The sequence below is a fragment of the Motacilla alba genome, chromosome 20 (assembly GCF_015832195.1).
Source record: "Motacilla alba alba isolate MOTALB_02 chromosome 20, Motacilla_alba_V1.0_pri, whole genome shotgun sequence".
NCBI classification, from domain to species: domain Eukaryota; kingdom Metazoa; phylum Chordata; class Aves; order Passeriformes; family Motacillidae; genus Motacilla; species Motacilla alba.
The window spans coordinates 3571260-3596759 of NC_052035.1; the positions used below are offsets into that span (position 1 = coordinate 3571260).

The 25500-nt window shown below is 60.7% G+C and overlaps 1 protein-coding gene across 2 annotated transcripts; it reads right to left on the reverse strand.

The window, feature by feature from the left end:
- Nucleotides 1–717: 717 nt before the first annotated feature.
- SOGA1 (suppressor of glucose, autophagy associated 1) lies at nt 718–25201 on the reverse strand. 2 transcript variants are annotated; one of them, XM_038159017.1, is made up of 16 exons: nt 24427–25201; nt 16456–16680; nt 14746–14904; nt 12146–12208; nt 8266–9483; nt 7165–7281; nt 6874–6999; nt 6307–6537; nt 6052–6159; nt 5602–5769; nt 4349–4600; nt 4153–4224; nt 3708–3778; nt 2025–3465; nt 1788–1929; nt 718–856 (listed from the first exon to the last, which is right to left on the reverse strand). In XM_038159017.1, the coding sequence occupies exons 1-16, from the start codon at nt 25141–25143 to the stop codon at nt 828–830; spliced, it is 5139 nt and encodes a 1712-aa protein (XP_038014945.1). In that variant the 5' UTR covers nt 25144–25201; the 3' UTR covers nt 718–827. The 2 variants fall into 2 exon arrangements, with proteins under 2 accessions (XP_038014945.1, XP_038014944.1); XM_038159016.1 differs by having other exon boundaries at nt 7165–7284.
- Between the last annotated feature and the right edge of the window lie 299 nt (nt 25202–25500).

Below are 25500 nucleotides of genomic sequence, written 5' to 3' on the forward strand. Positions count from 1 at the left end.
TGGCCGGGTGCCGCAGGAGCAAAAGGCCATCGGTAGTGGGCCTGCTGGGCCCTGGCTGATGCTGGTGTGTCCGGGGACACCGGCAGTGAGCGGCTGTCGCGGAGATGCTGACGGAGGCTGCGACGTGGCAGTGATGCAGCAGCTGCTGTGGGCAGCGAGTGGCCGGACAGGAGAGGGCAGCAGCCTCGGCAGCACCAGCAGTTCTTAAGAGAAACTGCGAGATGACAATGTGCAGAGGCCCTGGAAGCAGTGTACAGAGCTCCCGAGCGATGCACAGAGCCCTTGGAGTGGTGTACAGAGCTCCTGCAGCAATGCACAGAGCCCTTGGAACAGCATACAGAGCCCCTGGTGCACTGTACAGAGCCCCAGAGCAATGCAGAGCCCTGGGAGCAGTGGATGGAGCCCCTGGAGCAATGCAGAGCCCTTGGAGCTATGCACAGAGTCCCCGGAACAAGGCACACAGCCCCAGAGCAATGCGTTGAGCCCCAGGCACCTGCAGCCAGCTCCATCTGGGTGAATCCCTGCCTGGCCCCTGGCAGGCGGCTGGAAAATAGGTCAGGCAGCTGCCTCAGAAATCTCTGTTCTCTCCTGGAGCTGCACAGGGGCACCAAGGCTGCTCTGTGTGGGACTGGGTCACAGTCCCCCAGCCCCAGGAGCTGTGCAGTGCTGTGGGGGCTGTGGCTGCTGCTCCCTCCCTCCCTGGGTAAGGCTTTTTCTGGTGGTGACAGAGGGATGCGCGGCGCAGACCACGGGCCACGCTGCAGTCTCCCAAACCACAATCTCTTAATCCAATTGGTGCCTCTCCAAAGTAGCTCATTTCGGTATTTTTAAAATGCACTTGGTTTTACATTGCAGGCTGTCCGGAGTTGGGCAGAGCCAGAAGTGGAGGGAAAAAAAAAAAAAAAGAGAAAAGAAAAAACAAAAAGAGAAATATGTATATTCAGCACTTGGAGAAGAAATTACTACAAGTGGCCCCAAGCAGGGAGGTGGGTGCAAGGCAGGGGCACCACGGCCCCTTGGGAGCAGGGGATGTGCACACACACACAGAGGCAAAGGCCACCTCTCCCCACGCTGTGCACCCAGCGATCCCAACCTGCAGCTGGAGGAGCCTGGGGACCACCCGGACCCCTCCCTGCAGCCAAGGGCCTCAGCAGCACCCCCAGAGCAGGAAGGTGGCCGAGGAGGGCCCCCAGCCAGCCCAGCCCGGGTGACCACAGGGAGCCTCCCGCCTCCTTCCTGCCGGGGAAGCACACGCTGCCCGCGGCTGATGCAACCGCGCGGCAATCGGGCTATGGGCCCGGGATGCCGGCAGGATGCTGGAGCCCAGGCAGGGCGGGCAGCAGCCAGAGCCAGCACCCTCCGGCCGCGGGGCGGGTGCAGCATCACCCCTCGGCCGGTGCTTCCCTGCAGCAGCCCAGGCCTCCCTGTGGACACCAGCAGCCTCCCCTGGCTGCTCTCCCTTTCTCAGCCCTCGGCATAGCAGGGTCTCCGCTGACATTCCCGGCACGGCGGCACCGGCCAGGACCCCCGGTGCCGGCAGCGGGTCTCCGCGCAGGCAGGAGGTGATGCAGCCACCCTGCCAGGGTGTCCCCACACCCCGGGGCTACCGGCAGCCTCCGGCTCCACATCTGCTTCGTAAGCGTCCCCGGGGCCGAGGGGACGTTTAGGAGACAGATGAGCCCGCGCCGCCTCTGAGAGGGGCCCCCGCGGGCTCAGCGCGAGCGCTCTTCCGGCACGACAGTGGATGGCAGGCACGCTGCGTCCCCCGGCCCCCCGTCCTCACTCACTCGAGGCCCCCGGCTTCTCCTCCGCCCTGGGGGGGTCCGCGGGGTGCAGTTTGCACTTGGAGGGGGAGTGGCGGACCGCGGAGCGGGACGGCCGGGCAAAGCAGGAGGTGAGGGACTGGGAGCTGCAGTCACACGCCGTGTCCTGCAAAGATAGACAGGGCACAGCGGAGTTAGAGGGGTCAGGCACCCTGTCCCCCGCCACGGCGGGACACCCCGGGGGGCTCCGTGCCTCGTTACCTCGCTGGCTATAGCCGAGATGAGGTCGGGGTCCCGCAGGGCTGCGTCCTTATTGCCCTGGCCTAGGGACGAGGGCTTGGGGTCCTCACAGCTGCCCTGCTTGAGGACCTTCTTGTTCAAGACACGGGAGATGTTTTCGTGGTGGGTGGCGGGGCTGGGGTGCTCTGCTCTCTTGCTCTCCTCCCCAGTGGCCTCCTTCTTCTCCTGGGGGGCAGTGGGGCTCTGAGCCCGCCCGCAGACGTTCCTGAAGAACTCCTGCACGAGGCCATACTTGGGTGCTTCGGGCTTGGCCCGGCTGCTCTCAGGGCAGCCCGGCTTCCAGATGGACTCGGTGCTGCCCGCATGCTCCACCACACTGAACAGGCTGGACAGGCCATCGTTGATGTTGCTGAGGACGGGGCTGTCGCGGGTGGTGGTGGAGCGGGCCCAGGCAGAGCCATTCTGCTTGCTCTGGTGCAAGTTCCACAGGCTCCTGTCCTTGGAGGCGTCCAGCTTGGAGGAAGACCTCCTCTGGAGCTTTGGAGAGCCGTATTTTGGGGAGCAGCATGGCCGCTCGATCCTGGAGTGGACCTTATCCAGGGAGGAGGAGATCTGCTTGCTGCGCACGGACACAAGGGAGGAGCTGCGCGGGGACCAGCTCTTGCTATGCATGCCGGCGCCGCGGGGCAGGTCGGTCTGGAGGCCCACGCTCACCGTCTGGATGGTCTGTGTGCCCACGTGGGCCAGCCCCACTGTCTGGCTGGAGGTGCTTTTCACCTTCCTCTCGAGCGAGCTGGAGCGGATGGCCTGGCGCACGCAGTTGGTGATCTCCTTCATGTCGTCGCTCATGTTGCCGGAGATCTCCAGGTCGTGCAGCGAGGGGGGAAAGCGCGGCACCGGCGGCACCGCGCTCTCCCCCGCGCCACCGTCCAGCAGCTCCTGCTGCTGCTTGGAGAAGTTGCACAGCCACTGGCTGTAGGTGCCCTCAGCGCTGGCTGACTCCTCCAGCTCCTTCGGCTTGGCCATGGTGAACAAGAATCCGGGCTCGATCATGATCTTGCCCTCCTTGTTGTGCACCAGAGGCGCCTCCAGCCGCCGCACCACCGGCGGGCTGTAGTAGATGCGGATCCCTGTCTTGTCAGGTGCCGTGTAGCTCCTCTGGATTTGTTTCTGAGCTGGGTCGTGCCCAGAGAGGCTGCTTGCCCGTGAGTAGTCCCAGGAGGAGATGCCCAGCTTCTCCTTGGCCAGGCTGTCAGGGGCAGGTTGTTCGATATTCACATATGTACAGTTTGAGGGAGGAAGGCTGGCGCTGTCCCGGATCCCATTGGGCAGCATCTGGGTGGTTGAGGATGCCTTTTTGCATCGGGCATGGTCACCCAGCCCTGGCACAGTCTTTCCAGAGAGGTAGGGAGAACAGTCGAGCAAGCTTTCAAACTCTGACATGGAGGAAACAGACTTGGTCCTGTGGGAGGACAGAGGACAGGGATCAAAAGGGGGCAGGGAAGGGGACTGGGGGACAGCTGAGGCACTCTGCTCCCACCACAATGAGACCTTCCTGGGCACCCACTTCTGCTCCTCACAGGGAGCCCTTCACTTCCAGGGCTACCCTGGAACAGGGCTGCACCTCCCCTGTGACTCTCAGGGATGTCAAGCCCAGGGGGCCCCTCTATGTTCCAGGGACTATGGAGGCACCAGCACACTCACCTTTTGAGGTTGGTTCCCTTGGCTTCTGCTTCAGAGATTGTCTCCTTGTCTGTGATTTTCTCATTGAGAGCCTAGGAGGGCACAGGAGAAAGCTCCAGGGTCAGCAAGCACAGGACCAGAGCACAGAGATGGGCTGGAGCTCATGGGCTGCATCCCTCTCCCTTCCAGCACCACCAGCTTCCCCACACACTGAGGCACAGCAGTCCCAGTACTGCAGGGGGCTTGCTGCAACCACATCTACTTAAAATCAGCTTTTTATAACCCCACAGAAGCTCTTGGGGTTCGGCCATGCCTTTCACGCTCTCATTCTCCTGGTGCTGTCCCTTGCAGCCTCATTTGCTGTTTAAGGAGGTGTTAATTGGGGCTCACACATCCTCCCATCTAACCCTTAGCACAGACCTGGGCCTAAGAGCATCCTGACAGCACTCCACCTTCTCTTACCCACCTCTTTCCAGTTGCCGCCGTGCTTCTCCATTTCAGAGTGCTTCAATGCCCATGGATTGGATCCTTTCTGCAACTGGAGAATGTATTGGTCACTCAACAGGTGCAACATGAGCCTCTCTGGGCAAGCAAAAGCATGAAACATTCTCGGGGCAAGCAGCAGAGGCTGGAGGACACGTGCAGGATGGGGGACACCATACCTGGTTGAGTTTGTTCTGCAGGTCCTTCGCTTGCTGCTCTGCCTGCTGCTGCTCCTCCTTGAAGCGAGCCAGCAGCTCCACCTTCTCCTGGTTCCAGTTCTTCTCGCTGATCTGCAGCTGCTTGGTGAGGTCCATGACAGCACTGTAGGACTCGGCCAGGAGATGCTGGTGCTCCTCACGCTCCCTCTTCAGTGCCACCTTCCAGTCTGGCAGCGCACGCTCTGTGATCCCTTTGCCTGCCTTTGACTCCAGCTGTGGGGACACAGTGGTGGCTGTGAGGGACCCAGGGCTCCAGTGTGGCACTGGACATCTCCAGCAAACGGGCAGGGCTGCGGGCATCTCGCTCGCCAGTGCCAGTCCCGTGCTGCCAAGCTGGGCAATAAGCATGTCCCCGAGGACGTCACACACACAACATGGCTTGCCCATGGCACAGCCAAGCCGTGGCCAGCCCTGGCTTGCAGCCACATCATGCCAGCTGGCCAGCAGATGGTCACCCAGCAGGACACAGGCTGAATGTCCTGCCTGCCTGGCTGTGCTCCTGCCTGCAGGACATGGCTCCTGGAGAGGGGCACCATCACCTGCAGTGCTGCCTGAGCGGCCCCCAAGGATGCAGCACCACTGGGGTGGTGCCACCATGGCTGCTCTGCTCGCTTTTGAGGAGGAGATATGGGATTTAGGGACTCGTGCTCTGCCAGGAGAAATCCTGCCTGGAAAGTGCTGGCACCTGTGCTGGGGAGCAGAGCTAACGTACAGCCGTGGCTGCTGCCAGCACAGTGTGAGTGGAAACCTCTCAGCACTGGGAGGGCAGGGCTGAGGGACTGGTGGGACTCATCCTACAGGCAGGAGCTTCCCCCAGTGCCCAGGCTGCCCTCCCTCCACCTCCTGCCTTCCCTGCAGCCTTGCATCCCTTTTGCAGCAACCGCAGGGATCCTGCGCTGTGACTCGGGGTGGGGGAGAGGTGGGCTCTGATGCTGCTCTCAGCTGCCTGTCCTCAGGGGGGATGCTGAGCCCCTGTCCCCATCCCACCCTCCCCAGACAGAGGAATAAAGAGCATCCTCTGCTGCTCCACAGTCAGATTTCCATGCCAGCCCTGTTGCCATGGAAACTCTCCTGCCTGAGTGGCTGCTAATTAAGATTCCCACAGTGCCACCCTGCTCCCAGCCCAGGGCTTGGCACAGGGCACAGGCAGGCCCCCAGCCCCCCAGCAGGCACGGGGGAGCTTTGCCAGCCTAGAGGGTGCCCAGGGCTCCCACCTGGGCAATGTGGCACTTGAGCTCAGCACGCTCCATCTCCCAGGCAGCCTTGGCCTTGGTGAACTGCTGCTGCAGCTCGCTGGCACCGCGCCGCTCCTCGCGCAGCTCCGTGCACAGCTCCTTCAGGGTCACCTTCATGTCTGCCAGAGTCTTGATGCACTCGTTGGGCTGCAGGAGAACAGGAGTGAACACAGGCAGCAGGAGGGGACCCAGCAGGGTGGGACTCTGTGGGAGCTGCCCTCTCTCCATCCCAGCCCTACAGGCTGCTGCCAAGGTGAGGGACAGGGGAAGCCACCGGGGCAGGGGCCCATCCTCAGGGGTGATGTGCCGGGGAGGAGCATCCCCACCCAGGCACGCACCCGAGGGGAGCCACCAGCCCATGCCACACAGCCACAGCGGGGGCTGATCCTACCCTGATCCACCCCCTGGGCTCGTGGGGACCCTGCTCACCGTGTTGGGGGTCCAGGTGTCCCCGGCACACATCTTGTTGTCTGCCTGTTGCTGCGGGGCTAGCTCCTCCTCTTCCAGAAGTAGGTACAGCTCCTTCATGCTGTTCACCTGTGGGTGACACCGTGGCTGGGGTGATATGGGGACCCACAGCTCCTGGCCAGGGATGGGGGACACCCAAACAGCCCTGGGCAGGGCAAACAGGCATGAGGGACACACCCAACAGTGTGGTCTCCCCTCCATGGCAGCCAACTGTACCTCCAAAAAGTCCTCGCCCTCACTGTGCACCACCTTGCCCTGGCGCCAGCGCTTGAGGAACCACTTGAGCTTCATGAAGAGCAGGAGGAAGCTCTGCCTGAACTGCTGTGACTCTTGCACCAGCAGGTTCTTTTCCTGGCTCCAGAACTTCTGCTCCAGCCGCCTCTGCAGGTTCAGGCTCTGCAGCTCAAACTCCCGTCGCAGCAGTGCTTTCTGGTGGTCTTCCTTCAGCTGTGGAGAGACGAGTGGCTCCAGGACAGGCACTGGTGGCAACCATGTGATGCCTTCCCGCCACGGTGTGGGCTGAGCCTGGTGCCAGCCCCATATCCCCATCTGGGGGAGCTGCACCAGTCTGGGAGCATGCTGGGGACAGCGGGGCCATGGGGGAACCCCTGCATGGCTCCATGTGCAAGGAGGAGTGTGCTCAGCCTTGAAAATGGGACATGCTGTGTGTGCTCCCAGGTGACACCCAGGCCCCCACGTGGGTCACAGGGCTGGGGCTGGAGGTGGCACTGCCATGGGTTGAGGACAGCTGTCTCCCAAGGGTAGAGACTGTTACCAACTCACCTGGCAGATCTTCTGTGAGAAGTTGTCCACCTCATCCTTCCTCAGCTGCCTTTCCTGGGAGAGCTGCTCCTGCAGCCCCCGCAGGCTCTCGTTGGCCTCTGACAGCACCAGCTGCAGCTCCTTCACCTGTAACAGCCCCAGAAGGGGATGGCAAAGCTGGCCTGCACTTCGCCGGGTCCCTCCCTGACCACGCTCTGCAGCTTCCATGTCCCCAGCTCTCAAAAGCCTGTCCCACAGCCCTGTCCCCAAGCCCGCTGGCCAAGGGGACATGGCTCCCAGCCTGTGTCATACCTCGGTGGCGTAGGAGTCGTTCTCCTCAGCCCGGCAGGGTTTGTAGCTCCGGGGATGGGCGGGGTCCGTGTCCTTGGTGTGGGGGATGCGGAAAGGGTCGGCGTCCCTAAAATCAGGCTGCTGCATGCGTGGGCAAGTTAATGAGAACAAACCAAAAGAGCGGGAAGGAAAAAAAACCAGAAAACAAAACAATGGGTCTCCGAAACAGTAAAGAACTACAAGACAACAAAAAGGATGAGGAGGAGAAGGAGCTTCATCACCATGGCGGGAGACAATGCGGAAACCAAAAGGAAACACAGGATGAGGAGACACGTGGCCTGGATTGTTTGGGGAAAGGGGAAAAAAGAGAGAAAGAGGGAAAAAATGTGCAAACACCAGTTACGGTGCCATGCAGTGACTGGGGGAGACTGGGACCTCGGGCTGGGGGGACCACATGCAGAACAATAGGACTCTGAACAAGCGAGTGTGCTCCAGAAAGGGGCTTGTGCCTGCAGCCCCAACCACCACTGACACCCCCGGCCCCTGGCACGAGCTGGGACCCTGAGAACAGTGGGACAGGAGCTGCTCTGCACTGCTCCAAAGGTGTTCTCCCCTGGATGCAGATTTGCCCTGAAGCCTTTGCTCTCCAAATTACCCTGTCAGGGTACTTCTGGGGATGGAGGATTCCCGCAAGTGGGGTCCCTGCAATTTGGGCTGCTTTCGGAGGCTGCAGGCTACTCTCCTCCCACCCAGCTCATCCCCAACAAGCAAAGAGCTCTTGAAACACAATGCTGGGCTAAGCCAGGGAGAGCAGCCAAAACATCAGCCGCTGCTAAGGTGGGATTGCATCTGAGAGCCCCCAGACATGGGCAGGGCAGCCTTGGCACAACCAGCCTGTGCCAGGATGCCCACTGCCTCCTGCCCTGGGCACACTCTGTTGGAGCAGAGTCCTACCTTGTCCCCGGTGCTGCTGGCATGCAGTGAGGTGTTAGTTTGGATTTTGCTCTGGAGAGGCAGGAGGGAGGTTACAGTGGGGATCAGGGTTTGCTCCGTTAAAGCAGGAGGAAACGTGGTGGCAAATCAAGCAGCAGCTGCTGTGAGGGATGTGGGAAGAAGCCGTACCTGGAAGTCAGAGGCATGCTCTTTGGTGACATCATGGCTGCTGGGGCTGGAGAAGGGGAACGAGTCCGTGTGCTCCTTGAATCCACCGGTGAGGTGGTCCACCTTCCTCACGAAGCAGCCCAGGTCCTGCTGGAGCACGCCCAGCCGCATCAGCAGCACGTTCATCAGCTTGGCATCGCTGGGGCTGTCACCACCGCTGCCCACTGCCTCACCCAGCAGCACCCCCGCACACTCGTTGTCCAAGCAAGCCTTCAGCCCCGAGGTGAACCCGTTGGCATCCGAAATCAAGACATCGATCGCTTTACTGACCAGCGTCGCCTGGTCCCGGATGCCCAGCAAGGTCTCCAGGTCCTTGGGCTTGAGCAGTTTGGCAGGGCCATCGGGCACCTTCCCAGTGCCCAGCCCCCTGTCCTGCCCGTCGGCCTCGCTGCTGCCCATGCTGTCCCTCCAGCCGGCGGTGGGGACGCACTGTGCCGAGTCGCCGGCCTCGGCGTCGGTCTCCAGCATGGGCCGGGTGGTCTGGCAGGAGGCCAGGTCGCAGCGCTGGAGGTTGGAGAGCAGCACCCTGTTCTCATACTGCAGCTTCTTCACCTTGCCACTGAGCTCGCTGATCTGCACCTTGGCCGTGGCCAGCTCCTCCTGCGAGGGCTCGCTGACCACCGAGCAGCTGTCCTCCGACAGCGTCACGTCCAGCTCATGGTCCGACTTGTACTTGGTCAGCTCGTTCAGGAGCAGCTTGTTCTGGTCCTCCAGCTCCAGCAGCGAGCGCCTCAGCAGCTCGGCCTCCTCCTCCACAAACTGCAGGTGCCGGCGCAGCTCGGCCACTGTGTCCCCCGCGTCCCCGCAGCTGGAGACGCCCACCAGGAACCGCGTGTCCTGCCCCGGCAGCTCCCTGTCCCCCTGGCCCTTCATGTCATCCATCTCCGCCCGCAGCCCACGGTTTTCCACCTCCAGCTCCACTATCCTCCGGCTGAGGATGTTGGCTTCCTCCTCCACCAGCTTGAGGTGGACCTTCAACTCGGCCTCCCGGGAATGGGGAGAGTCAGCCAGCTCCTCCACGGAGAGGGAGCTGTCGAGGTCCCCGTACAGGGACCTGTACTTCAGCAGCTCCTCCTTCATGCCGTCGTTCTCCTTGGCCAGCTTGGTCAGCTTCTTGCACATCAGGGCTGACTCCTCCTTGGCAAAATGCAGCTGGCACTTCAGGTCTGCGCTGTCCTCCTGGGGACCCAGAGCGGGTAGGTATTAGAAAGATGCTCCCAGGGGCCATGGTGATTCCCAGAGAGCCCTGGGGACATGCCACCCTCCCACACCAGTCATCCCAGGGAAGCTGCTGGCTCTGCTCCTGGAGGAGGAAAAGCTTTGAGATCCATCCTGGAGACTCTCAGTGTAAACCTGGAGATGGGACAAGATGCCCTGGATGAGACCTTGGGGTCTTGCCCCAAGAAGGACATTGAGCCACCACCAGGGATGTGGGGACGAAGTCCAGCCTGATCCACAACAGGGCAGAGAGGAAGGGAAAGATCTCAAGACTCCACAGGGTTTTTAAGGTTTCCTCCCCAAAACTGGCACTGATATGCCCTTGTCTGGGCTCTGCTCCTCTCGCTCAGCCCCCCGTTCTCATCACAGGGCAGAGAGGCAGCTGAAAACCTCTCAAATTCCCAACCCTCAGCCTTGCTGCCACCACCTTTCCAGGTCACTGAAAACGCAGGCAAAGCCTCAGCACCAGCTCACCAGTCCCTTCCCTAGCCCCTCTGCTTCTCAGGACCGTTTCTCCATGTGTTCTTTTTTTATTTAGCAGTTAGGATCTTGGCTGTCTGCCCAGACAGACCATTTCTCTGCTCTGGGAGCTTTTTGGATGGAGGACCAGGATTTCCTGACGTCCAGCTCGCAGCTTCCCGTGCCCCGGGGTCACTTGAGTGCTCCGAGCTGCGGCGTGGTCACTGCCAGGAGGGGACCTGCTGGGCTGTGACCCTCACCTCACTGCACCCACTGCCGCTGGGCAGTGCTGGAGGTGGCCAAGCCCTTTGGCTGGGTGGCTGCTGGCCCTGGTAGCCCTCTGCCTGGCTGAACTCACCCCCTTTCCCCTTTCCTTGGCTGGAAAAAACAAGCTGTCCCCTTCTTTGGGTGCTCTGGACCCCCACCCCCCCCAGCAACGCTCACGCTCACCCCAAACCCCCCAGCAGTATTTACTCTGCTGACTTCCTGGACTGCTCATAACAGGGCCAAGGGAGATGGAAAGGGGGTTCCCATGAGTTTGGGGTGCCATTTTATTCCCAAAATGTCCTGCAGTGACCACAGGAACCACCCTGCTGCACTTCCATGCTTGTGCACTGGGACACGACCTCACTAAGGCGCATTAAAGCTGTGCCCCCCTAATTAGGTGAGGAGATTAGGGGAGGGCTGGTGTGGGCAGGGCAGACATGACCTCAGTTCCTGTTTTTCCAGGGGAAAAAAAAAGCAGCAACCCAGTGTGTCCCTCTACGGCATCAGCAAAGAGACACACACACATCCCCAAGACCACCTGGAGTGCTCCTGGGGTCTGGGGTGACCTCAGCGTTGAGTCTGTCCCCCCCAGCTCCATTTCTGGGGAGCGCTGAAGCTCACCCAGCACAGCCCGGCAGGAAAGGGGCCCAGGAAACCACAGATGAGTCACAGCATCTGTGCCCACAGTGCCACCAGCCACAGCTGAGCAGGACAGGGAGCCCATGGGGGCCACATCCAGGGGCATCTGCACCTGGGGAATCCCAGAGTTCCTGCAGCACTGGTCCCACCACAGAACTGGGGCCACCCTGACCCCAAGCTGAAGAGTCTTAGCTCCACGGGGCTGTGGGAAGCAAAGAGGGCGGGGGCCGTTTCCTACCCCAGGAGAAGGCAGATGAGGGGCTTCAGCCTCAGGAAGGTGGTGATGGAGGAGCACTCTCAACTGAGGGCAGAGCTGGCTGTAAGTGCTCTCTGAGGAAATGAGGGGAAGGATGCTGGGACCACCAGCTGGCCAAAAAGGGCTCTCAAGAATGGAGCTAAAGGGAGGCGATTAAAGATCGAAGGGGAAAGTCTTTGAGGGCCTGGGGGTCTCTGTCCTGTGGCTGCACAGAAGGGCCTGTGCCAAGGACACAGGTCATCCAAACGCCTTGGGCTGCTCAGGGTTCCTGCTGGGAGACACTCAGCAGCATGTCAGGAGTGTCTTTACATGGTCTGCCTCCGTGTCCCAGCTTTGGGGGAGCAGATCTGTTCCCCAAAATAAACCCTTCAGGTCTGTTGCCTTTGAAAGAGGATTTTTCCTCTTGCCTTTCATCCCTGCAACAGCAGCTCTGCCTCTCCAAGCCCTGGTAACAGCATTAGTGAGTCACAGCAGCTCAGCTCAACAACAAGTGACAGCTGAAATCCTGCTGCCACCAGCAAATCCCCTGCGCTGTGCTGCCCCAGCAGCCTGTGAGGGCAGGAGTGGTGTGGCCTCCAGCCATCCCCACAGGGACCCTCTGCTCCCCCAGACCCCGTGAAGCTCCCAGAGCACCCTTAAGCACAGCTGCTGGCATGGGCAGGAGGGACACAGGCTGCAAGAGCCACAGGAGCACAAGCAGCTCTGCAATGTAAAAGCCAAACTCCTTCAGCTCCTTACACAGGGAAAGGGTTAAAGCCACTGCTGCTCCATTGATAAATGAGACAAGGGAGCGAGTGAGGACAAAGAGGATGGCCCAGCACATCAATCCCTCCCTTATGCAGGGGCTCTGAGAGGCAGCAAAGCTCTGCAGAGCCCGCAAGGAGGGGATGGCGCTGCCATGCCCGGGTTTGCTCCTGGCCTGGGCTCGGTCTCCAGCTGGCACCATGACCTGGGGTGTTGGTGGGTCGCTGTGGTGTGCCCTGGGTGCTCAGGTGCTGATACCTGCACTGATGGCTTCTTCTCAGTCTTGCCCAAGGAGCGAGACCCCCGCTTCTTCAGGGAGTTCTGCAGGAAGAAGAGAGAGTTATGACCCACAGCAATGGCCCTGCACCCCAGCAGTGACAGACAGACAGACAGATTCTGTATGGATGGACATTACTGGACAGTGCTGACATTCCCAGATGCTCCTGGACCCCAGGAGAACACGTGAGCCCTGGTGGGCTGAGGGAGGCCCTTTGCTTTGAGGGAGCTGGACTGGCAAGCATCACATCATGAGGTTTGGCCAGAAATTCCCCCTGCAGGCAAACGAGCAGTGAAAAAGCAGGAGTGAGCAGGAAATGAGCCATGGAGAGTGGAGAGGCTGAGTCACTGTCCCTGCCAGGGCTGGATGGAGCAGGGAATCCAACCTCCAGGCCAAGGGACAGCTCTCAGGACATTTCAGTGTGGGAGAAGCAGATGATGACACTCCCCATCGCCTTCTCCCCAAGCAAGGGATATGTCCTGGTCCCTCAGCAGCATGATGCTGACTCTGTTGTCAAGGTCACAAGGGGACACAAGGGACAATGTCCAGGCTAGTGAGGACAGCTGGGAGGTGGGGAAGGCAGACAGAGCAATAAGGCAGACCAAAAGCACGGTAAAAATGCAGGTGGCCAGAGCAGAGCCAGTTATCTGAGGAAGGAAGCAGGGGCAAGACCCTCAAGAACATCCACAGAGCCTCCCATGAGCACTGGCTGATCCATGCAGCTGCCCTGGACCTCTTTCCAAGCTGGTGCTGAGGCCCAGCAGCCAGAGAAAGCAGCTGTGAAATGTAAGCTGCTGCCTGTGCCAAGGTGCAGGGCTCCAGGCTTTCCTATTAAGGCCACGACCATCCCTGGAGCTGCTGGAGCTGCAGAGCCTCTCCCAGGGGCTGGTTGTGCCACATCACATCTCCCGCCCCCACCGTGCTGGGGACTGCAGCTGGCAAAGGGCAGCACCAGCCCCAAAGAGCCGCAGGCACAGCCCCCTAGGGCAGACGTGGCTGTCACTGCTCCACCCTGGGAGCAGCCTTGGGGTGGCCCTGCCTGAGGGTCCCCTCAAGGCCAAGCTTGGTGTGGCAGGCTTGGCATGGGGTACCCAGATTGATCCCACTCTTTCCGACCTCTTTAGGAGACAGGAGAGGGGAAAATGCAGACAGGAGAGGGGAAAATGCCTGTGCTTTCGGGAATGATCCCCAGACAATTATCCAATTATGGGAGAAACCTCTTGGAAGGGAGGAATAATCAGCCCTGAGGGGTGAGTGCAGCCCAGCAGAGTCCCTGGCTCTGGCTGCTAACAAGCTCTGCCAGGCTCTGTGCCCTGCAGCAGCAGGGAGGAGGAGGGCTTTTAGCTCACTTTGTCTAATGTTTGCCTAATTAGCACTCTGCAATCAGCGAGTAACCCCAACGCCCTTGCTAGCCTGGGGATGTGCCATCCTGAGCTTGGGGACTATCTCTGAGCCTGTGCCAGCCAGCAGTGTCCCCAGGGCTCAGGCAGCTGCAGGAGGGGCTGTATCCCACCCCACACCCTTCAGCCAGGGCAAGGCAGTGCCTGCCTCTCAGAGCTCCCCACGCTGACCACAGAACTGTTTTCCCTGCCTGTTTTCTGAGCGAGGGAGAGCTCCAGCCCAGCTCCCACTGCTGCCGTTTGTTATTCAGCCCGTGCTCCCGGCTGCAGGGAAGCCCATTTCACGGCTGTTAGCAGGGCTGAGCGAGACACCCCGTGTGGGGGATGCTGTCACCAGCACGGGCAAGGCTGACAGGGGATGGGCACAGCTGGATCCTGCAGCTTCCCAGGAGCTGGGCTCGGCTTTAAGCAGGGATGGCCCCAGAGATCCCGAGCTGCTGTGTGCAGGAAGCACAGTGGGGGAAGTGAGAGCCTTCCCTCGGCTGTGTCTCCTCCCCCACACTGGCCTGATGGCTCAGCCAGAGATGCATCCCGAGGCTCCCCGGGGACCAAAGGCATCCCGGGCAGTAGGGAAGTGGGTTACAAGGGCTGCCATGGATCTCAAGTCCATGCTGTCACCAGGATGCCTTTCCTGTCACCGAGGTTGACACAGATCCCAGCCAGAAGCTGGTCCCAAACAGAGCATGACATGAAGTGCCCTGGACCTGTGCATATGGGTACATTTGTGGCTGCCCAGGACACAGAGGGATTGTGCACCCACCCAGCTCCACAGCACCACTAGGACACTGCTGGGACCTGCAGGATGCGGTCAGGATACAGCCAGCACCAGGCACTCTGCCAGGGACAGGGACCCCACACATCATTCAGAGCTTTGCCCAGATGGAATTGGGCAGGGCCCAGGGGGCTGGGCTGAGCAAGCGGCCAGGTACATATAAAGTGTCCCCAGAGCATTGGGGAAGTCCTGTAGCCCCCCCTGGATGCGGCAGAGCCAGCCTGTGCCCGCAGGGTGGGATGGAGCACGCCGAGGGCAGGTGCTGCTCGGGTTTCACGAGCATCTGTAGCACGGTTTGGGTTTCAGTGACTCAGGCAGGGCTGGGGGATCCCATGATCCAGGGCCAGGACACCTGCTATGAGCAGAGCCTTGGGGATGCCTCCTGGTCCCCCTCCCGTGTCCCACTCACCTCTCGGAGCTTGTCCATCTCGTTCTGCACCACCTGCTTGGCCAGCTCGGTCTCGATCAGCCGCTGGCGCAGCTCCTCGTTCTCCTCCTCCAGCCTGATCCTCTTCTTCTCCACCACCTCCAGCTCATTGTGGAGCCGCACAGAGACGTCCTTGGCCACCTGGGGACACAGCAGGGCTCTCACCAGACTGGGCACAATGTGCAGGGGGCTGAGACTCCAGCTCCTGGGCACCCACAGTCCTCATGAGAAGATCACCAGGCAGTTACTGAGAACCTCTGGGGGGAGACACTGTGGGAGGTGACCCCCTTGCACTTTTGTCTGTCCTCTCAATTGTGTGCTGTGACTGCTCTTGTTCCTTCACCAGCTGCAAGGCTGGTGCGTCCCCATCCCCTGGCCAAATCCTGCCTTCCCCAGCCCTAGCATGATGCTGGGAGACTTTAATCACCTTTTTCCCATACCACAAAGCTGGAGAAGCCCCCAGAAGGCTGAAGAGCTGCTAGGCAGCAGCAGAGCAGGCAGCCTGTTGCTGCAGGCAGCAGCTGTGCTGGCCAGGAGAAAGGCGAGCTGCTGCATCACATTACAGAAAAACCAGCAGCTGCCCCAGGGCGAAGGGTGCCTACATCCCCCCCAGAGCTCCCCCTCTCCAGATCCCTGCATGGGAGCGCTCCTCACCATAAAGGGAGCTTAATAACACAAAACATTCACTCCTGCATTTGCAGGACAGCAAAACTTGTCCCAAATGCTACTGGTCTCCTGCACAGCCTGGGATATCAGCACTGTGCAGGCAGCAGCAAGCCCTGCTGCAGGATCTCAGGCCATGGGGCTGGGCTCCTGTTCCCCCGAGGATGGGCTGTGCTTTCTTTCCCAGAAAGGGAGAAGCTGGAGGGGGTGTTTTTGGCAGCAGCAACCTAAGCTGGGGGGGAGCTGATGGGTGGTTTGGGGAGGGGATTGGGGCCCCAGCAGGGATGGGCAGTGAGGCGGGTTCACAGCCCAGCACTTGTGGCACGTCTTGGCTCCAGGACTGGCTGTTTTCTGCTCAAAAAACAAAGTTAGTCCTCGAGCTGTTGCACATCCATCCCGAGCTGTCTCCGAGTGCCACCGCACCCCCTCTTGGCAGCAGTCTCACTGGTGAGAGCCCTCAGCAAACACTCGCCAGGCTGCTCGAGGGCGAAGCAACGTCACCCTGCAGAAATCCTCTTGTCCCTGCCCCAGCCCTGTGTGCCACCATGCCTGGGGCTCTGCAAGGTTTTCTCAGTGGCCGAGAGAAGTAGCTCCCAAGCCTGCAGGGTCCTGGTTCCCACCCTCCCTCCCTGCACACTCGTGGTGCTCCATTCTGCAGTGGTGGCCCCATCAGATCCCCACAGGAGCAGGATAAGGGAGATGAGCCCCAGGGCACAGGGCTGGGCTGGGCTCCAGCCTCACAGGATGAGCCTCACATGTGGCACATTCTCAGGCAGTGCTGGCTCTCTCCACCACCAGGACCCTCTCAGACCAGCTGTGAGCTGAAAGCACCGCTCCCTACTTCCCACATCAACACTGCTAGCAGGGAATTACAACACCTCCAACAAAACTGCACATCACAAACCGCACATCCTCACAGAGCTCCCTGCACCCCGACATCCCCTGCCCCCTCCATGCCCACGACTCATCAAAACCCCCTGTGGGGGCTCTGGGGGCTGTCTGGGTGGGGAGGTGCCCTCCCAGGCTGACCTTGACGTCCTGCTCGAGGCTGTGGATGAGCTCGCCGTCCACCTGGCCGGTCTGTGCCACGCGCAGGCTGCGGCGCTCGGCCTTGCGCAGCCGGTACTGCAGGATGCGGCACGTCTTGCTGGCCTGGTCCAGCTGCTGCCGCAGCTCCTGCAGCTGGTACACGTCCTCCTCCATGTAGACATCCCGCATCTCCAGCATCTCGGCACGCAGCTCCTCGATCTCATCCTGCAGGGAGATGTTGGGTTAGACCCTGCAGCTTGCTCTGCTTTCTTCTCCCCTGCGATACCTCCTCACCATGGCCATCCATCCATCCATCCATCCCCCATCCATCCATCCACCATCCATCCATCCACCCATCCATCCATCCATCCATCCATCCATCATCCATCCATCCATCCATCCATCCATCATCCATCCATCCATCCACCCCATGAGCCCTTTTCACAGGCCTTCAACCCCTCGGGCCAAGCCCAGTCCTTGCAGGAAAAGGCTCGGAGCCAGCTGGATGCCGTCACCCAGGGGTGAGCCAGTCACGCGGGGGGAACAGCCAACAAAAGCGCCTGAGAGTATTTGTGGTAAAAGAAAGAGGAAGGTGGGGGAGGGAGAGGAGCTGCAGGAGCAGCTCAGGCAGCAGCCACAGGGAGAAAAATTAGGTTATGTTTGGAAAAGATGTGTCAGGGAGGCAGGCGAGGGAAGGAGGAGATGGCAGGCGAGGACAGCTGTTAGGGGAGGCAACGTGGGGACATGAACCAGATGCCAACAGTGCTGGGGACCAGAGGCTGCCTCTTGTTTTGCCACCAAGCAGCAGTCTTTGGGTTGGGTCCTCTGTTCCACCTCTTCCCAGTCTCATCAGCTCTCCCAGTGAGCTCCTCCAGCACAGCAGAGCCTCTGGCACAGAGCAATTGCATCACTGCCACAGCACGGCCAAGGGTGACATCGTGCTGCCACCAACACTGACCCAGAGCCACCTCTGGGGATGTGGCACACGACTACTGTGGGGTCCCCAGTGCCCCATCCAGAACAGAACTGTGGTCATTGGAGATGCTCAAGGATGGTCCCCTGTGGTCCCTGGGGACTGACCAAGCTCTGTCCACGTCCCCATGAACATGGTGTCAAGCCAAATCCTCCACGTAAATGCTCCACCCTCCACACTGGCTGTTCTCCTTGACCAGACCCAGTGGGACCAGGGATCTCTCCTGGGAAGGGATCAAGCATCTGCTTTCCTGCCAAAACCCCTGCCACTAAAGACCTCCTGACACTGCCAAATGCAACAACCACTTGAGAGTGGCTCACGCTGCCACTCTGCACCGTGGCACGGTCAGGGAGGGAACAGAAGGATGTGGCACTGGCATTGGGGATGCTCAGCCCTGATTCCCCCTAGGAAGAAGGGACAGGGGACTGTCCCCTCATTGCTGTGACAGTGACCTAGAGCCCGAGATGGCAGCTCTGTGCTGGCTCTGCCAGGCGCTGGCACAGGGCTGCCACACTCACCCTGCCTGACAAAGCCCCAGCTGCAAGAACTGCCCGAAAGGAGAAGCCAAGCCTGGGGAAAGGGCCGGCAGCTGCAGGGACAAGTCACAGTCGCTCACTGTTGGCTTTAAACACTTTGTAACAAAGAAGGAACCTCAATTAGACAATCCCGGATTATCTCCTGGCCTGGGCTGCCGGAGCCCGGTGGCACCATGGCCACCAGGGTCCTGTCACCCTCTGCTGCTCTGCTTCTCCACAGGGGCTCTTGAGAACAGATATGCTTCTGTTCTGTCTCAGAACAGAAACAGCCCCGAGGCTCTGAGATGAGCACAGGGGGTCCTGGGGACACCGGGCCAGGCTGCTCCAGAGACAGCCAGATACTATCCTGTGAATGGGCATCCCTGCAGACATGAAAACCTCCTGGACATGTCAGGTGTGAAACCTCCCAAGGACAAACCACATGTGCTGGCAGACAGCCCTGCAAGGGCTGGGATGCACCATGGGGTGACAAACTTGATAGGGAACCCCCACCAGCACTGCCACCTCCCCCCTGGCAGTGCCACAGCCCTGGGGGCACCAGCAAAGCCCCCATAAACCAAGAGAGAGAGAGCTGGTTTGTGGCATTTATTCCTTGGGAGCTTTCCCAGGAAAAAAAGGCATTATGGATTGCAGGTGAGCAGGCGCACTGCAGCGGGTGGGGGAAAACAGCCTTCCTTTCACCACCAACGAATGTGGCCTGAATACAACTGCAATCCTCCTCCAGCGCTGACCATTCTAGCTCTCACTTGCCATGTGGCTTTCCCAGGCAGCAGCTGAGCAGGGCAGGGAGCAGGGACCTTGGAAAAAACCCAACCACATCTTGCATTCGCTGGAAGAAAGCCTGGGCTTGCCCTGCTAAGAGCTCCTGCTTGTTTATGCTTTGGGTTGTAGCAACCGTTATTTTAGGGGGAGGCCGTGTCCAGCCTGGGCAAAGCCTGGAAATACAGCCATGGAGTGGGGCTGGGGGGATTTGCAGCACTGGGGGCTGGGAAAGCAGTGCCTGTCTTTGCTCCAGCTGCAGGAATTCACCCACATCCCGCAACCTGATAAATCCTCTGAGTGGATGCAGCCTGGCAGGCGCACAGCCTGCCCCAGTTTGCCCCACGGAGGCAAACCATGCTGCTAAGCCTCAGTAAAGGGATTAGGATTGGAGAGTGGAAAAATGCCAGGAAGAGAGCTTGGAGGACAGAGCTGATTTGCTAAGGCAGCGCATGGGGTGCACTGGGGTCCCCTCACAGCTTCAGGGGTCCATGATGGCCACAGAGGCTCACCCTTTGCACATTTTCTGGAATTGATGCCCAACCCAGCAAAAATTCCGTTTGGATTAAGGTGAGAGCAGAACCAGGAGAGGGGAGGGACCCCACAGAAACATCCCAAACTCAGGGGTGGCATTGAGCCTGTAAGTGATGTCAAATGAAGTGTGAAACGGTGACAGGTGGGCAACACTGAGGAGGAGATAAATGATTTCTCTCCCCACAAATGCCCCTGGGGCCTGCCCTGCTGGGCCACTCACCCTGTAAACAACAGGGTGCCCATCCCTATGGGGAGTCACAGCCTCCCAGTACTCATGGGCTGCTCCCCCGCTTGTCCTCCAGGATCACCCACCACTGCACCCCGCTCATCCCATCTCTGCGGCAGCAAAGATTTCACCGGCTTTTTACACTAGAAATCTCCTGTCTCGGAAAAAACGCTGGGAATCCGCAGTCCAGCGAGACTCATTTGAATGCCCCAGGGATCGTGTGCAGAAGCAAACAGCCCATTTGGCGGCTGCAGGAGCCAGGTTATGCTCAGTGGAGGAGCTCAAGAGACAACCTACCTTCAGCCTCCTCCTCACAAACCTCGGAGACACTGTCTCTCCCTGGGGAGATTATTAAGGAAAGTAAGAAGCGGAAAGGTGGGATGCAAACTGCCTGTTTCCAGCTCAGGAAAAAGAAACCATGCGTTTTTAGAGCAGGAGGAGGCAACAGCTGTGTCCACACATGTACTTGAAGGACGTCAGCTCTTTCAGGAAGGGCTGAGCTTTAGGGTGATGACCCTGAGCAGTGACAGGGCAGGAGAGGGACCAGCGGAGATGGCAGAGCACACCTCAGAGTCCAGAGCAGACCCCTTACAGGTTGCAGAAGCAGAATTAAACCCTCGGATCTCCTACCCAAGGGGAGTTACACACTGACTTTGGCTCCTGCAAGAATGCAGCAAGCTCTGAGCAGAGCAGGGGGCACGCACTGCGCAACCCAGCAGGACCCGCTATCTCCAAGAAGCAGAAAACAGCAAGGGACACAAACCAGGCTCACGCAGCGCAGCCACGGCTGGCTGTGCCTGCTCGGCTGTGGCAACCTGGGCAGGCACAGCCGAGCAGCAGCAGCAGCCTGCCCGTGGGGGATGGGCAGCATTTTGGGGGGCACACCCTCTTATCTTCATCCCCAAACCTCGGCAGAGGAGGAGGAAGGGTGGGAGAAGGCTGGGTGTCGGGCAGAGGCGCCTTTGTGCGGAGCTGGGCTGCGCTGGCAGGGTGTGCCTGCGGCTGGTCCCCGTGCAGACACGGGGATTACCGTGCAGGAGAGCAACAAGCACGGCTTCCTCCCAGATTACAGCACAAAAGCAGCAGCTTGCAATTAACTCTGAGCGCCCGGCAGGCAGCACAGGGAATTATGCCTGAATTTGCTAGGGGAAAAAAGGCAAAACCAGAGGGGATTTTTAAAGGAAACTGCCCAGGGTGCTCAGGCATGTCCCCTGCCAGCAAGGGGAACGCAGAAAATGCAGCACACCACAAGCCCGTGCTCGGGTGCAGAGGATGGAAGGATGGGCAAGGCACACCCATGTCACACACAGAGGTTTCTCTGGGTGCATTAACAGCAGCTCTGGCCCAGCTCTGACAGCAAACACCGGCCATCCATGTCATGCTGGAGCTCAGTGCAGCAGCCTGTGCACTGATCCCTGCCCCTGGCTGGCATGGCAGCTCCCCCTTGGTAATGGGACTGAGGGAAAAATCAACATTTCTCAGCTTTACACCTGCCCCCATAAATTACCAGGCAACAGCTGGGGGCTCGCTGCAGCCCACCCCAGGTTGTGCAGCATCCAAAAAGGCAATAGGCTTCAAAACCCCTTCCAGGGTGGCTTCTTGACAGAGCTCTGGTCCCCAGCTCTGCAGGTGGTTGCTGGGGCATGGTCCCTGTCCCTGTGGCCAGGCAGGATCTGGGCAGCAGCAGAGCAGGGACTCAGCGCCAACCAGGCTGCCCAGACACAGCCCCCAAAAACCCTGTGGGATGTTCTCAGAGAACCCTTGCTGGTGGCATGACTGCCTTGGGGGAAAACAAGGCACCCAGCCACTCTAAATGTTTCTCCACAAAGCTGAGAAATGCATGTGAGCCCCAGGGAATGCGGGATGACTCGGGGCAGGGAGCAGGAAGGGGACAGGCAGCAGGAAAGGGCACTCAGCTCCCAGTGTTACATGGCTCTTGCCTAAACCCCTTCCCTCGGAGAGGAAAGGCTTTGCAGGCATCCCCTCCCCTTGCTCCAAACCCTCCCGTGCCCACTCTTTGTCTGCCTGTCCCTCTGCAGCTGCTGCCGTATCACATCTCACATTTTCCAGCCTGCTGAGCAGGGCTGGGAGCTGCTCTCCATCGCACGGCTCAGCAACAGCGAGCCAGGGCAAGGACACCAAGCCACCTCCTCCCTCCCCAGGCTGCCAGCCTGCCTGTGAAAACAGCCCTTTTTGGGGAAACACTCAGAATAACCCATTCAGGGGGGTCACAGCAGGTGCACAGCCCTGAGAGCAGGGGCAAGAGGAGATCCCAGCCCACCCAGTACACCCAGAGGGGGAGGAGGAAAGCAGAGCCTTGCACAAATGTGGGGTGCAAAGAGAAATGGGTGAAGTGTGCTTAAATGAGTCAGTTTTATTATGGCAGCCGAGGAAAGATGGGACGTGAGCTGGCACTGCTGGAGCTCTGCTGGGAAGCTCCCAAACCCAGCGTGCATCACACGGGCGTAGTAGCACCACACACGTCTGGCTCGTGCCAGAACGTCACCAAAGCCCTCCCGCCCCCAAAAATCCTCATCTCACTCCAAATACGCACTAGGGTTTAGCTGGTGCTGATGACTACATGAAAAAAATATTCATTTGCAGCTTTTTGGGTGAGTCCTAGGAAATAAGTCACCTGGGATACGTCTGATTCATCCACACCCGAGCAGAGGAGAGCTGCATGGCAAGATGGGCAGTGCCAATCTCTCGGGTTAGGGCTTTATTTTTGTTTAAAGTCCTGAAATGCTTGAATTTTTAGCACAGATGGCACAAGCCAGCACGCTGCTGCAGCCCAGCCCAGTTTTCCTCTCCTTGCTGGAGAAACTAGGCAAATCTTCCAACATTTTTTGGAGCACAAGAGGTGTGTGCTCTGGGCTTCTGCCCAGCTGGAGCCAGGCTACCACCCCAGCCACCTCCTGCTCCAGAGCCAGGAGAAGCGAGCTACAACACGGAAACATGGATATAAGCAGGATGCACATGTCAGGGAGGGGACAAAAATGCTGGCAAAGAAGGGACGATGCCACCAGCATCCCCATGGCCATTCCTGGTGCATGCCTCCAGCAGCTCTGCCTTCTCCCACTGTCCCTGGCCAGAGGATTTCAGCCGCCACCCCTCAGGGCAGGTAAATCACTCACACCCTGCTGGCCTGCAGCTTGCCAGGAAGGAGATCACGTGGAAATGGAGGAAGCAGGAATGGCAGCACTCGTTCTTGGAAACCCAGGAGCCTCATCTGTATTTTTCCAGCCCCCAGTAAATCAAAGCCTTTAAGCTGTTGCTGCTAAATTTGGCAGGAGTTGGGACACCAGCCGTGCACTGGGGCTTTGCTAATGGACAAAGGGCCTGATTGAGCATCTTCCAGTGCATCACCCTGTGCCCACCTCGGGGCTGGAATCCTGACACTTTCACAAACTTGGGCAGCAGCAGAGGAGAGCTGGCCTGACTTCCAACCTGCAACACCCAAAGAGCAGCTGGGGAGCCTTGGTACCCAGCCCGGAGCTCGCCAGCAGCTGACTGCCCAAGCAGCTCAGCCACAGCTCCAGCCTCAAGGAGAGCAGAGGGCACAAAATGCCTGCAGCCACCCCAGGACATGGCACCTGGTGGGTGCTGGTGCCCACCAGGCTGATGTGTGATGGCTCTGTGTCCCTGTCCCCTCACAGCACGTCTGCCCTGGCTCAGCCATGCCCCCATGAACCAGGCAGACCTGGAAAAACGCCCCGGGGAGCACAGGAACCAGTGGGAAGAAGAGAGCTGGAAAATGTCCCCAGGGTCTGGCAGCAGCAGCAGGCAGGGAGAGCAGCAGGGAGCCATGCCCAACTGCCAGGCCATGCCCAGCTGCACGGGGTCAGGTTATGCCATACTGTGTCCCAGGATGCCCAGCCAGGCTGAGCACATCCATACCATGCTGAGCTGTGCCAGCCCAAGCTGTGCCAGCCCAGGCTGTGCCAAGCCTTGCCATGCCAAGCTGGGTCCATGCTAGGCTTGGTCACGCTGCACCCAGTGTGCCGTGCCAGGGTGAGCCATGCCCGGCTGGGTCACGCCTGGCTAACCTGGCCCACGTTGTGCCAAAGGCTGCCCTGTGCCAAGCTATGCCATGGAACACTGAGCTGAGCAGTGCCCGGCATGCCACACCTCGCTGGACCATGCCCAGCTGGGCCATGCTGTGCCAAGCTGAGCTCTGCCCTAAGTTGAGTGTGGCCATGCCAGGCTTAGACAAGCCAGACCCTACATCCAGTCGTGCTGCACTGTGCCAAGTCAAGCCCAGCCATAGCGTGCCGGGCCAGTATTCCCTGGCTGTGCCATGTTCAGGGATGCCATGCTGGGCTGAGCCGTGCCAAGCCCTGCACCCAGCCAGGCTGTGCTGTGCTGCTCATCTGAGCCAGGCCAGGCTGAGCTGAGCTGTGCCCCGTGCCCAGCCATGCCCTGGGATGCTGAACTGCACCAGGCTGGACCTGAGGATGCTGTGCCACACGGAGCTGCACCTTGGGATGCAGTGCCATGCCACGTCATGCCATTCCCAGGGATGGGATGGTGTGACATGCTGAGCCATGCTTTGGCAAGCCATGCTGTGCTGTGCCATGCCATTACCATTGCCAGGGCAGCTGTGCCATGCTGCGCTGTGCACAGGGATGCCATGCTGTGAAAGCCACGGATGCTCTGTTCTGCTCAGGGATGCTAAGCCATGCTGACCCCTGCCCTGGGATTCCACACCATGCCATGCTAAGGCCAGGGATGCTGCACCATGCTGAGCCATGCCCTCAGATGCCCTGCAAAGCTCTGGGACGTTAAACCACGCTATAGCCAGGGATGCTGACCGTGACTGACCCGTGCCCTGGGATGCCACGCCGTACCACTACTGCCCAGGGATACCATGCCACACCGAGCCGTGACAGGGATGTCACCGCACACCGAGCCGTGACAGGGGTGCCACGCCACGCCGTGCCCACCTTGAGATAGTCGTTCTCGGAGCGCAAGTCCTCCAGCTCGCGGAGCAGCCCGTCGGTGCCGGCGTCCAGCAGCTCCTCGGTGAGGTCGGAGAAGGCGAGCGAGGTGCTGAGCTGCAGGCGGCTGCTGGCCACGGAGGCGGCCGAGGGCTCCTCGGGCAGCGGCGACGCCTCTCCGGCCGAGGGCGGCGGCGGCGGGGCGCTGCCCGGGGACTCGCCATCGCTGCCGCTCAGCCCCAGCTCCAGCGACAGCAGCTTCGCCTCCTCCGAGGCGCTGCAGTCCGACACCTCCGAGCTGCTGTCGGTCAGCCCGGACCCCGGCCCGGGCCCGGGCACCGAGCGGGGTCCCGACCCGCTCCTTCTCGCCCCGGGGGCCGCCGTCTCGGCTCCGTGCCGCCGGCCCTTGGGCCGCGCCGCACCGCGCCCCGCCGGCCCCTTGCCGCCGGCCCGGGCCCCCGCCGGGCCCCGCTTGTCGGGCCGCCCGTCCTTGCCCCCGCCCGGCCGCCGCGGGTGCGGGTGCGGGTGCGCGCCGCTCGCCGCCAGCCGCGGGGCCGCGCCCGGGTGTCCCCCGCCGCCGCCGCGCCGGCTCTTGGCCAGCGACCAGCCGGGCACCTCCTTGGGGCGGGCGGGCGACGGCGCCCGCTGCGGCTTCTTCTTCCTCTCGGGGAGCGGCGGCGGCGGCGGCGCGGGGGGACCCGGCTCTGCCGGCGCGGCCTCCATCTCCCGCTGCGCTGCGCTGCGCTCGGCCCCGGCTGCGGCTGCGGCCCCGGCCCGGCCCCGGCCCCGGCTCCGCCCGCCGCCGCCGGGCGGGGACGAGCGCGGGCGGCGAACAAAAGGCGGCGGAGGGAGTGTGGGGGGAGGCGGGGGGCGGCCGTGCTGGCGGCAACAGCGACCCCTCCGCCCGCCCGGAGCCGCGCCATCCCACCCTGCCGCCGGAGCGCCGGCATCCCCGGGGGATGAGGGCATCCCCGGTGCACAGGGCATCCCCGGGGCGAGGGGTCCCGCGCGGGTGTCTTCAGCGACGCGTGTTCTCCGGGGAGCCGTGACATGGCAGGCTCTCCCCAGCGGGTCCCTGGA

Bases quoted from the DNA above. Each gene is read 5' to 3' on its own strand.
- SOGA1 (XM_038159016.1), bottom strand. From the start codon at position 25,143: ATGGAGGCCGCGCCGGCAGAGCCGGGTCCCCCCGCGCCGCCGCCGCCG. The intron at 5,770-6,051 runs GTGAGCAGGGTC...GTTCTCCTGCAG, and splicing joins ACACCTGGACCCCCAACACG to CCCAACGAGTGCATCAAGAC. The intron at 3,466-3,707 runs GTGAGTGTGCTG...GTCCTCCCACAG, and splicing joins AAGGGAACCAACCTCAAAAG to GACCAAGTCTGTTTCCTCCA.